The 12,538-nt window shown below is 33.2% G+C and overlaps 1 protein-coding gene across 2 annotated transcripts; it reads left to right on the plus strand.

Moving 5' to 3' along the window:
- Positions 1 to 311: 311 nt before the first annotated feature.
- LOC106472757 (protein enhancer of sevenless 2B-like) lies at positions 312 to 10,166 on the plus strand. Of its 2 annotated transcripts, none has more exons than XM_013933414.2 (5): positions 312 to 364; positions 1,318 to 1,415; positions 3,131 to 3,250; positions 4,972 to 5,137; positions 5,864 to 10,166. In XM_013933414.2, exons 2-5 carry the CDS (start codon positions 1,339 to 1,341, stop codon positions 6,035 to 6,037), a joined length of 537 nt encoding a protein of 178 aa, XP_013788868.2. In that variant the 5' UTR covers positions 312 to 364; positions 1,318 to 1,338; the 3' UTR covers positions 6,038 to 10,166. The 2 variants fall into 2 exon arrangements, with proteins under 2 accessions (XP_013788868.2, XP_022256999.1); XM_022401291.1 differs by having other exon boundaries at positions 337 to 351.
- The last annotated feature ends 2,372 nt before the right edge of the window (positions 10,167 to 12,538 follow it).

Genomic DNA, 12,538 nt, shown 5'->3' on the forward strand with positions numbered 1-12,538 from the left:
CTAGCATTTCTAGTCTTAGTCTTTCTGTGCTCCCCCCCCCTCCAAATAACTTTATCATTATACATAGTAACAGAGTTCCCCCATGTAGATCTTCTGAGTATATTGTTACTCAGTACACACACCCAAAAAGGTACAAATCTGTTCGAAACTGGTGCACCTGTCTGTGTATCTCTAATATTTTTTTATTTCTAAACCATTGTAAACTCAACTCTCATTCTCCCCCCTCTCCCCTATAGCAACTTTTATCCTAAATCTATTTCCTGTCTGGTTTCCTTGATTTCTGTTCCTAATCTGTTATTTTCCTCTCTAATAGCACAAACTTCCATAAAGCTTTCTCTGGCTTATCCTCAAGTAAGGAAGTTCTGTAAGTGTAGTGTACTTGTTAATATTTCTAGGTGTAAATTATCAACAGTAAAGAATAATGAAAGATATTTGTCAGTTTGGAAATTACACTGATTATATATGTATTAAAATTTAATCACAGGATTATCATGTAAAAGTTAGCTACCTATAGCTGATCTACAATGTTTACAGTGTTGTGTGTGAGTGTTATTTTTTGGAGACTGTTGACATATTTTGTATCTGTTGCTTATCTATTTAAACTCTAATTTAAAATACTGTGTTATAGTGATTTAAATATTTAATTTATGGTCAAATATGGGATTTCAAAAACTGTATTTTCTCTATATATAGTTTCAGATTGTTCTTCTATTTCTGTATCCATATGCTGCTACAAATCCTAATTTTAAATTTAAAACAAATATCTAAAGATATTTTCATCCAAATATCCACACTCTTAGTAAAACTATTTGTTTTTGAACAAACATATATATTTATCACATTATTTTTTCTAGGTTTCAGTATTTTTTTGATAAATGTTTTACCACTGCTGACATGTTTGGTATTATCTGTATTTGACTTATCATTTTGAAGTGTAAGAATTTTAATCCTGTACAGACACTTTAGTGATCTTTGAACTGTTTTTGTTTGTAGTGTAAAAGCCTTTAAACTACAATCTACCAATAATATTTTGTCTTCATGTTTTGTTTTGGAACAAAATGTTTATTTTTATAATTATCCACTATAGAATGGGTTTTTTTGTATGTTCAAGGTTCACGCCAATCTAAATTTGTTACTGATTCTTTGGGATATAAAAAATGACTTGAGTTACAACTAATGTGTAGATACACCCTATACATATCTATCTTTAGTGTACAAATAACAGGCCAGTTGCATGAGAATTGTAAAATCACCTTAATGAAATAATGTTATGTTTTAGACATAATAAAATGTATATATGCAATTAACATTTATCAGGTACTAAATGTTGAAGATGATATGAACTGGTATAGAGCAGAGTTAGATGGAAGAGAAGGCCTCATCCCGAGTAATTATATTGAAATGAAAAAACACGAGTGAGTACGTCCTCTATCTTTTAGTAAACCTAGGTAGAATACTTTTCTCATGCTCAGTCAAATTCTTGTTAGCAACTCCACAAACACTTATTTTTAAAAATCTGAATTAACACAGGTAGTTTTATTTTTTACTTACATGAAAACCTTTTAATCTGAGTTGACACTGAACCTCTGTTTACTTTTGCTATAGTTAAAGATATCCAAAATACCAAATATTGTAGAAGTACAAAAGCTTTCTAAGAATGCAAGTAAAATCTAGAGTATGTTAATCTATGGTAATTCTGACAACAAATTCTAACTCTATATCATCCCTGCTTCCTGTGGCTCAGTATAACTATAGGGAAGCCTTCGAAGCAAGTTATTTTTGACTGAAACTAGCTTACAGTATGTAGGAGTCAATTGGCAGGTTTAACAAAGTAGAATGTTCAACTTTTTTTAATTTTTCAATAAAGTGATTAAGTTATTACACGTTGCAAATATATTTCTATATTCATGACAGTGACTTTTCTACAGTATCACAAAGCTAAAAAATAATATGATTTGTTATAATGTATGTAATACAAATGTTAAAATATATGTTACCTAATCAACACATAGAACCAAATCAAAACAGTCTAACATTCAAAGTTCTTCACACTTTTCTATTGTATCTAGAAAGAAAAGGAAGTATATGAATACTTAGCATCGGAAAGAGCAACTGCGCACCCTTTCAAAAGGTGATCGCTTTTTGGTGGCATCAAACTACCTATGAAACAGCAGATAATGTCAATATGTAGTTCTGATATGTTCCATGGCTTTATATCAGCTGTGGGCCTAACATTACTTGTTAATTTTTTATATTCAAAATTGTTTTAATGTAATCCACTTAATTAACTTTCTATATAAGAAAAAGGGTTTCTTTGTGTAGGGTGGTAGTAAAAAATGGGAAAGACTAGAAGGGGGAAAATGATCCCTTGTTATTCACTTGAAATATAAAAAAAAAATAGATAATTGAATAATGAAAAAAATATCAAAACCATCTAATCAAAACAAATTGACCGTATAGATCAGGACTTACAAATAGTAAGTTGTTAAATAATATAGCAAATTTTATGAATCAATTTAATTAGGAGTATCAATATCATAGAAGAAAAACTTGTAATGTTTAGAATGTATTGATCCATTAGTTGAGTACCCTTGCGCTTATCAATTTATTTGGCCCAAATTCTGAGTATATCTCGTTAGATAAAAAATAAACATGTATATATATCCACACACATAAACATTATTGTTAATGCTGCTAATTAAGCTATCCTTAAAAAATGGACATAAAAACCACTTCTTTGCTTCATGTACTGTTACTGATGCCTAGTCTCGTGAAACGTTTGACACCACTATATGTACAACTTTATTTGTAGTGAAAGTTGTGTTATTTTTGCTTGATGAGTTCTTGTAGATAGATACGTTTGGCACTGTAAAGAAAAACCTTGATATATATATCTAGGTATTACATGTATTTTCTTTAAGGTATGTTGGACAGTTTGTACAAGTGTTGGTGTCAAAAATAGTGATGCTGTTATGAGTAATATTACCATAGAAACATATGAGATTACTAACACAGAGCATTAATTTACTAGAATTCTTGAAAGATCATGAAATTTCTGAAGATTGACTATTAATTTAATTTTATCATTACGAAAACTAGTACACACTTTTTCTTTCTTGCTGTGTTTCAGTTGGTATTATGGTCGAATTACAAGAGCAGATGCCGAGAAGCTACTAATGAACAAACACGAAGGAGCATTTCTTATTAGAGTGAGTGAAAGTTCTCCTGGAGATTTCTCGCTTTCTGTTAAGTAAGTTGGATTCCATGTTTTAATCATATGGTACTAGCATGATTTTTGTGGAAGATTAGATGCTGTGTATCATGAGATGTGTAAAAAATTGTATTGAGGACTGAGAAAATTAGAAACTTGTTCAGGTTTATAGTTGGAGGTTGACATTAGATAACAGTATTTCTTGAGTTTTCCAAGATTCTGTCTTACACGAGTAGCAGAAAAATGAGAAGCATGACTAGTTGCACCCTGATATCATGACTTGGTTAAGGTTAAGTAGACTAGGAACATCTAAATATCATGAGCTAAAGTATTACAGGAAAGTGGAACATCAATGTGCATGTTTAGATCTTCCATTGTGTCATGAGATAGATTAAAGTTGTGTAGGAAACAGAATCGGTAAAGACTTGTTTATATCTTCCATTGTTTCGTGAGATAGATTAAGGTTGTGTAGGAAACAGAATCGTGAAAAATTTTTTTAGGTCTTCCATTGTTTCGTGAGATATATTAAAGTTGTGTAGGAAACAGAATCGTGAAAGACATGTTTAGATCTTCCACTGTGTCATGAGATATATTAAAGTTGTGTAGGAAACAGAATTGTGAAAGACTTGTTTAGATCTTCCACTGTGTCATGAGATAGATTAAAATTGTGTAGGAAACAGAATCATGAAAGACCTGTTTAGATCTTCCATTGTGTCATGAGATAGATTAAAGTTGTGTAGGAAACAGAATCGTGAAAGACCTGTTTAGATCTTCCACTGTGTCATGAGATAGATTAAAATTGTGTAGGAAACAGAATCATGAAAGACTTGTTTAGATCTTCCATCGTGTCATGAGATAGATTAAAGTTGTGTAGGAAACAATCATGAAAGACCTGTTTAGATCTTCCATTGTGTCATGAGATAGATTAAAGTTGTGTAGGAAACAGAATCATGAAAGACCTGTTTAGATCTTCCATTGTGTCATGAGATAGATTAAAGTTGTCTAGGAAACAGAATCATGCAGCATCCCTTACTGTAGTGATGGAAAAGTTTTAAAGGACATGTACATTAGTAACACAAACGTGGGAATGTTGTGTTAGTATTTTCCTGACTTACAGTCATTGTCATTAATTAATTTTTACTTTAAACAAAATTTCAGAAGTCTTATTAGAGTAGTCTTGTGAAACTTTGTAGAGAGAAACATATGAAACAGTAATTTCTTTTACAGGTTTCATACTACACCATGTGTTTGATATACTTTCATGTAAACCAGTTTAGGATTGAAAAAGTGACTCAATCTGAAATTGTTGTATCTGAAGATGTCTGTCAAATTAAAATGGAGGATAATTTGAAAATGTTTTTAAAAAATCTAAAACAAGCTGAAATTGGAATATAAGATTCATGTGAGAATAACACATATATTTCTCCATCTCATGGAAGTATGAATATGAATAGCCTCATTGGGTGATTTCAGAAAACTTAAAATAACTCAACAAACTGTTTATATCTTCCACAATACGTCACACAAATAAGAGGCAGTATCCTTCACATAGTTATTAAGTGATGGGTAGTGTAGATCATGAATGTTTAGTAGTATTTGTTAATGTGTTTTGTCACTTAGCATAGTCATAGTTGTGTGAGGTCATCAAAAGGATTAGTTACTTTCAGCCCTGTTGTTTTTTTTTGTTGTGTTTGTTTTGTGTCTGGATTCTTAGTTGGTTTATAGTGTTACTTATTATTATATGCAACGTTTGTTAAAAGATGTCCAAATGGTGTTCAGCATTTCAAAGTTCTCCGGGATATGCAAGGCAAGTTCTTCCTGTGGGTTGTCAAGTTTAGTTCGCTGAATGAACTTGTGGAATATCACCGGTCAGCCTCAGTGAGCCGATCCCAGGAAATTACACTCGTGGATATGCAACCTGAACAGGTTTGTAATAAAATATTGCTATTAGTTGATCAAAAAAAGGAAAATAAAGGTGCACAACAGAAAAACGGAAATAATGTAGATATAGCAGTTTCGGGAATGTTGTTTTTTCAAGGCTGTGAGGTGAAAGCTCCTAATTATGTAACTTTGATAAAACAGTTCTGCTATTACTGTTTATTCTTATGTCAGCCTGTAAGTCAATTTTCAGTTATTACTGCATCATTATTTCTTCCGAGAGCTGTATCAAGTGTAGTGCGAACAGTGCTCTCACGCAGAATGCTGACCCACAAGTAGTATTGATAGGTCAGCACCAGTTAATTAACATGTGATCATGTATGCGTATTATGGTCTTTATGTATAATATCACATGATATTATCTTGTAGATCATTAGATAAATTAGGTTTTTTGAGCACTTAACCTGTATCTCATTCAGTGCACCATCAATGATCAGTACAGCCCCGTTGTTTCCTCTACAAGTAACTTACAGAAGAATTGAACTAACTGTGTGAAAGACAAAGTTTTTACAAGGAACACTAATTTAAGTTCAAAGTGTTTGTCATGAAACTGGACCAGTGGTAATCTGTGTTAATAAAGAAGTTTTACAAATGTTATATTTGTTTCTCAAAGTTGTCTGAAAATTTGTCGAATACTTGTATATTAAAGGTATTTATTGGATACATTTAACTGACAATGTTCATATAGTTTTAATAGTTTTCTATATTTCTTAGTTTTTGGTTCAAGCCCTCTACGATTTTCAAGCTCAGGAGCCTGGAGAACTGGAGTTCAAAAGAAGTGACATAATCACAGTAATTGATCGTTCTGATGCCCATTGGTGGGAAGGGGAAATGCGTTCGAAACGAGGATTTTTCCCAGCTACCTACGTTGTTCCTTTTCATGCCTAACTAGCTTACATGTTCTTGTGCAGTGCATCAATTTGATTTATAAATCTTCTTCAGTAAAAGTGCTAAGTAATTATTCTTTTCCATTTGTTGAGCTTTTAAGTGTTGACTAGCAAAGTAATTTACGTACAAATTAAAGGTGATAATAATGTTGTTTTGTTGATAAACTGTGTGTTCTACAGTTTGGTAAATTGTCGGTTACAATTGACATATTTGTAAACGAGTTTCACATTCAAAGAAGGAAGTTTCTCAGTGGATTGTTTTGATGATCATAGGCCAAATTAAATCAGTGAGAGTGTAAATCTATCTCCTGTTTAACTTTTAATCTACAATCTTCTGGTTTGTTTGTTTTTTCAGAAAAAAACAAGAATCTTTATCCATGCAATCCAAATTTGACAATCTAATTCTGCTCAGTCGGATGCACTCTTTGTAGTTTAAATGTTTTTGTATTTCTTTAACACTTGTGGTATTAGGGAAACACACCTCTAGCCTGATTATGAAAAGCAGAAACTTTAATTGTTGTAACGTATTAGAAACTAGCTGTTAATACACTTTATCTTTATAGCATAAATCTTCTCTGATAACAAAAACGAGACACCTTGCATTGATGTATTACTTGTTCAACTTCTTAATTCTGTCATCTACATATACATTCGGTCAGTCATATATCACAAATATAAGCTTCATAAAGGTAAATATCTTTATTGGATAAATGAAGTTTTAGTAAGTGGATAATGAAAAATTATCTTTGTTAAAATGAGATAAAACAATATGATTGGTTGGTTAATGTCCTTGTCTGAGCTGATTCTTTTTACTCAAAGTTTTAGGTTACTATTAAGAAAACAGTCATTAAAGTGTGATTAATACGTGTTAGAAAAACATTTGACATTTTTCTTTAAAGCATTCATGGCTTCTTGCCAAAATGATCACGGATAAAGGAAGTGGTGTTATTGAATTACATCTGTTTACTCTGTCTCTCATGTTCTTCCTTTCACTCTTTAGCTAAGATGTTTGTCTTTCATTGCAAAGTACAAACTTTCTACCGCTGAGCTGTTAATTCAGTATCTAGAGTCTTGATTTCAAGTAGGTTACAAATGGATCGTGTTACCGTGTCTACAAGCTAGCAGTGACATGACAAATTATAAACACCTAAAAATCATAAAAAGAAACCCAATTCTTAGGAGTTACAGTTTATGATTGTATCTTATAAGATACTGTGTTTAAAAATATATATTAAAGTATTATTAATGTCCTTAAGAACTAATGAAATTGTACTGTGATTCAGAATTCAGCTTGTGGGCTTATAATGCTAAGAATGAGGGGTTGATACCTGAGGGGGGCACAGTGCAAATAGCTCATTGTGTAGCTTTGTATTTAAACACAAAAACAAAGAAAAAGTACTACATAAATGACAGTTCAAGTTTTTTTCTGACTGAATTTTTTGGTAGTTCTTCTTTTCTCAAATCTGTTTTTATAGTTTTTACCTCTGTTTCTGGAGCAAGTACAGACTTCAGATGGAGCAAAAATGGCTGCAAGAAAGTGTATTGGAGGATTTTTGTTTGCAAGGCAGTCTGAGCATGCTTTGTTATTGAAATATATATAGTATTATAGATCATAGTAAAGGGAAATGAATGTAGATTCATAGTCTGCTAAAAAATATCAAGGTTTTGAGAAAGACAAATTCGTTTTAGACTGTGAAAGAATGGTAGGAAGATAAGATGAAGAAATATTCACAAAAACATAATTTACCAAGTCCTAGCACTGCCCCCATGATGAATATTCACTGCAAAAACTCTGAAATGGCAGGTAGATGAATATTGTTGAAATGTATATCCATAATTCTCCTTGAAACCATCAGTAAAGTGTATTTTATTGAAGAATACTGCATCAGTGTGTATTACGTCAAAGGGAAGTAATAAACGAAGAAAATTGGGAACAATATTTGACAAATATATATACAGTCAATGAACAGCAATCATCATGTCTAGACTATTGCTACTCGTTTTTTTTTGCTTGTGATAAAGCACCAAGCACTTATTTTGACACAGATATGGTCCGTCTACGCATTCTGTGCAAACATAACTGGAGCGACAACATTTTCCAGGACCACTATACTGCACACAGTCTTGATTCTTTCCTTCATAGTCCACAAGATATTTGGCTCCAACCACCCTCTCCACTTCATTCCATTTCTTCCCACAGTTTGAATTATTTGGTAGATATTCTATGATGTCTTCGGGTGTCCCCTCATCAGCTTTGTTTGTGAGGATCACTTTCTTTGTCTCTATCGGCTGGCATAAACTGTACAAGATGTGGGCATTTACTTGGGTCACTTCGATAATATGCTTTCTTCTACCAATTCTGGTTTTTGCGGTTGTGCATACTATAATATCCCACCAACTGGTCCATGTGAATGCAGCAATTCATTGACATGTTGTAGTCATCCACAACTTTTGGCTTTACGATGGTGTTTGCTTCTGCTCCTTTTTGAAGGGTTTGCACCACAGCTTTGGTTGATACCAATTCACTTGGCTTTTTTGCCTCTTTGTCCCTCCAACCAATGCACGTGTTTCGTTTCCTGAGTCCAAAAGCCACCTCACCTCCTGATGGTCAAGTTTCAGACTTTTCACTTCTACAGGAAAGCTGACATAGTTGATGTTGAGTGTGTCAGTGTAATTGAAGCTGTGTGTCTGTAGATAATTTACAAAAGCTGTCACAAACATGTGATAAACTCACTGTAAGGGCTTTAGAAAAGTGTCAAAAACTTTGACAGCATGAGCAGATTTGATTTCAAGGTCAGGGTCATATGCTGTGTCCTTTCCAAAATATATTTTCAAATTGACAACGTAGCTCGTTGCAGAATCACATAGCTCAAATGTCTTGATGTGATATTTTTGGAGCTTGCTTGCATTGAACTGCTTGTGCTAGAATTCATACACACATTTTCATATGGGTAGAAGGCAGTAGGAACTTGTCCAACAACTTCTCCACAACTAGCTCAGTCTTTGCTTTGTCTTCAGCAGCTGGTTCGTAGGCATGAAACATGCTGTGGTAAATGATTTCAAACCTGTCCCTAGCAAACATCTTATGATACCAGAGTGTGAAGAGATATCCAGTAGTCCTTGATCTTGGGTTGAAAGTCCAAACCTATAGTAATCAAAACTACCATAAACTTCAACCATTCATTATAAGTAAATGGAGTCCATGAGGCAAACAATGATTATTTTGTTGGAGGATTGTTTTTTTCCAAAATCTTTGCTGCATATGCATTGATGCTAGAAATCAAAGTGGCCACAATTTCTTCATCAAGAAAAGCTTTGAGAAACTCCAGTGGTGAATATCTCTCATCCAAATCCACTTTCATGTTTAGTTGTGGCTCAAATCAGTCTCTCCTTCTTCAGCTACTCTCCAGGCTACTTCATCTTCACCATTCTCACAATCGTCTCCTGCTCCTACAACTGTTCTCTTCCTCTTGTTAGGTCTAGATCCAGACCCTGCTTTTCTTACCCGTACTCACACCTGAAGGGCCCGCCACAGGACTCTTCTCTTCCTCTTGTTAGGTCTAGATCCAGACCCTGCTTTTTTTACCCGTACTCGCACCTGAAGGGCCCGCCACAGGACTCTTCTCTTCCTCTTGTTAGGTCTAGATCCAGACCCTGCTTTTCTTACCCGTACTCGCACCTGAAGGGCCCGCCACAGGACTCTTCTCTCTCTTTCACTACATCTATCCAAGTCAGATTTCTCACTTTCAAAATTATCATTATCATCACTGGGAATAAAGTCATTTTCTTTGCTCAGAAGTACCTCAAATAACTTCCTAGATTGCTCAGAAGTAAAATGACGAGGCTTGCCAGAAGTAGTGGGCGTGGTTATTTTCTTTGTCTCAAAATAGGGGTTCAAAACATTCTCATAAATCATGGAAAACATGTCTTTCTTCTATCAAATTGGCATTAAGATTGAAGATAATTCCTTAACAGAAGTAGTTCTAGTTTTATGTTGAAGATGAAAGGCATTAAAAATGTGAGATTGATCTTGAAACAGACCAAGACCTACAAGCTGCTCGGAGACGAAGAATTAAATCACCCAAAATTCACACTTAAAACAAATGTGTAAAACTCTTTCAGAAGAGTAGCCAGAAGTTATTGGTTTAAATAGTTTTTAAAACAGAGCATGTCGTGTTCAGATATAATCTTCAGTCTGGTATGTAGTCCGAGTGTTATATGGTCTGTTTAAGATTTTAAGAAGCAAATATTATTGATTAGACTAGCAGAAAGGTAAGCTTGCCTTTTTGGTCGTACATCTAGACTGTTTCTATGTCTTGGACCATGGATTGAACGGTCTGAGCTTCGAGACCATGCAACCTGAATAATCCAAGTTGGATTTAGTATACAGGATATATTAAGAAGCCAAAAGTAAATCCTCCTGTGAAGGTTTTTCCAGTTAATGATGTATTTAGAAACATATGCTAAGCAGTTGAAAATGTTATTACTACTCGTGTAAATATATATGCAAAAGAAGTTTGTTTGTTTTTTATTTATTTTGGTGGTGGTGAGTGTATACAATTTCAACATGGGTGTTATACTAACAGAAATGTACTTTTAAGTTTTGTTTAACTTTGCTGTTTTGCATGTGATAATGTTTGTGCTTTAAGTATTGTTGTACTGGAAATAAAAAGTTTTAGTCTGATGGTTTTTAACCGTACGGCTATGTTTTCTAATAATTGTTTGAAGATGATGATGATGTATGGATGATAACAATGTTTGTAGTTGTTGGCCAACCGGATAAGAACTGCAAGCTAGGTTGACAGAGAGTGAAGACTGTTTTCTTCTTTAATACAAGAAAACCGGATAACGGTCCCACGTACAGTCATAAACTGGGCTTATATTGTAATGTTGATTCATGAAGATTATAGATGGTATAATATACCACCTTTGTTAAAAGGGAATGTAAACGATTTCTATATAGTAATAAGATATCATAGTCAAGAGTGGAAATGAACTGTATAGGATAGTTTGAAGAAGAGTGAAGATGATGCTCTGTATGCTGGTAGACCAGATTGGAGGAGAACGAAGATGTGTTAGATAGCAGTACTAGATTATTTTCATCAGTGGAGATGATGCCCAGTGTAGTTTTGTTTTAGAATTGTTAATGACGTTTCTTGCAGTAGAAGTTAGTGTTAATGTAAACAGCTAAGCATTAATAATGTAGGTGACACACGGTTGGTTAATAAATTATGAAGTTAGTGTTAATGTAAACAGCTAAGCATTAATAATGTAGATGATACACGGTTGGTTAATAAATTATGAAGTTAGTGTTAATGTAAACAGCTAAGCATTAATAATGTAGGTGACACACGGTTGGTTAATAAATTAAGTAGTTAGTGTTAATGTAAACAGCTAAGCATTAATAATGTAGATGACACACGGTTGGTTAATAAGTTATGAAGTTAGTGTATATTTTAGGTTAGGTCATGACGTATTGGTAAATCTAACAAAATTTGTGTGCTGAAATTTTTTAATATTTTCAGGCCAAAAGGCTAAATCAGTATACCACAAAGTAGCTTTTAAAGTTTGTTTTTTAAATGATATTCCATTTATCGTTGATTTCTTGATTGTATAGTTATCAGCAGTGCCATATTATTACCTTTTGTAATATTTTCTATATAATAACGCCCCCTCCTGTGGCTCAGCGGTAAATTTTAGAGCTTATAATGCTAAAAACTGGGTTTCAATACCCACAGAAGGCAGAACTCAGACAGCCCATTGTGTGTGGCATTGCACTTAACAACAAACAAACAAATCATATGTAACAATTACATTTCTTGTTTTTATTGGACGAAAATTCATACTTTAACATGAGTTTGTAATAAAATGATTAGGCTAGTTTCAGAAAGGGTAATTATGCTATCTGTTTAAATAAGTATATTTGTAAGTTTTATTTGCACTTAGATTTTCGTGTAGATTGTACAGATACTATTGACATATTTATATTTTAGAACTGAAGTTTTTAAGTGACAAAAATACTCTATAAATCGTTACAACAAACCTGTGAATTACACCTGTCAGTGGTGTCTCGGTGTTACAAAAAACACCCATTATGTTAGTTATTAAAGTTGTTATATCGTATATGCTTAACTAGGACGTTAGTTGCTACACGTTACAGTACCAGAAGTGCTGCTGTTCTGTATATTTAATATATTGTTTCTGTTTCTATATTCAGTGATAATGAGCTTAAAGCCAACTCACTGCTTCGTTTTCAATGTGTACTTAGATATTAGTATTTGTACAGCCTGTGCTCCACGCATGTCAGGGAAGAGCATTTTGTTATTAATGCTTTAAAAAAATTGCAAGTACATCATGACCTCAATTATTTGTAACTTCACCAAGTCATAAATGTATCTTTTATTTGCTTTTCTATTGAAATTTGATGCTTTATCAGAAAAAGTAAAAAAAAATTGTTGAAAGTAGTGGTAAAAGTAAGGAATACATCTTTTTTTTTTTTCAT

The sequence above is a fragment of the Limulus polyphemus genome, unplaced genomic scaffold (assembly GCF_000517525.1).
Source record: "Limulus polyphemus unplaced genomic scaffold, Limulus_polyphemus-2.1.2 Scaffold5584, whole genome shotgun sequence".
NCBI classification, from domain to species: domain Eukaryota; kingdom Metazoa; phylum Arthropoda; class Merostomata; order Xiphosura; family Limulidae; genus Limulus; species Limulus polyphemus.

Excerpts from the sequence above, each read along its gene's own strand:
- LOC106472757 (XM_013933414.2), top strand. The coding sequence starts at position 1,339 with ATGAACTGGTATAGAGCAGAGTTAGATGGAAGAGAAGGCCTCATCCCG. Across the intron at positions 1,416-3,130 it reads ATTGAAATGAAAAAACACGA|TTGGTATTATGGTCGAATTA; the intron begins GTGAGTACGTCC and ends GCTGTGTTTCAG. Across the intron at positions 5,138-5,863 it reads TGGATATGCAACCTGAACAG|TTTTTGGTTCAAGCCCTCTA; the intron begins GTTTGTAATAAA and ends TATATTTCTTAG.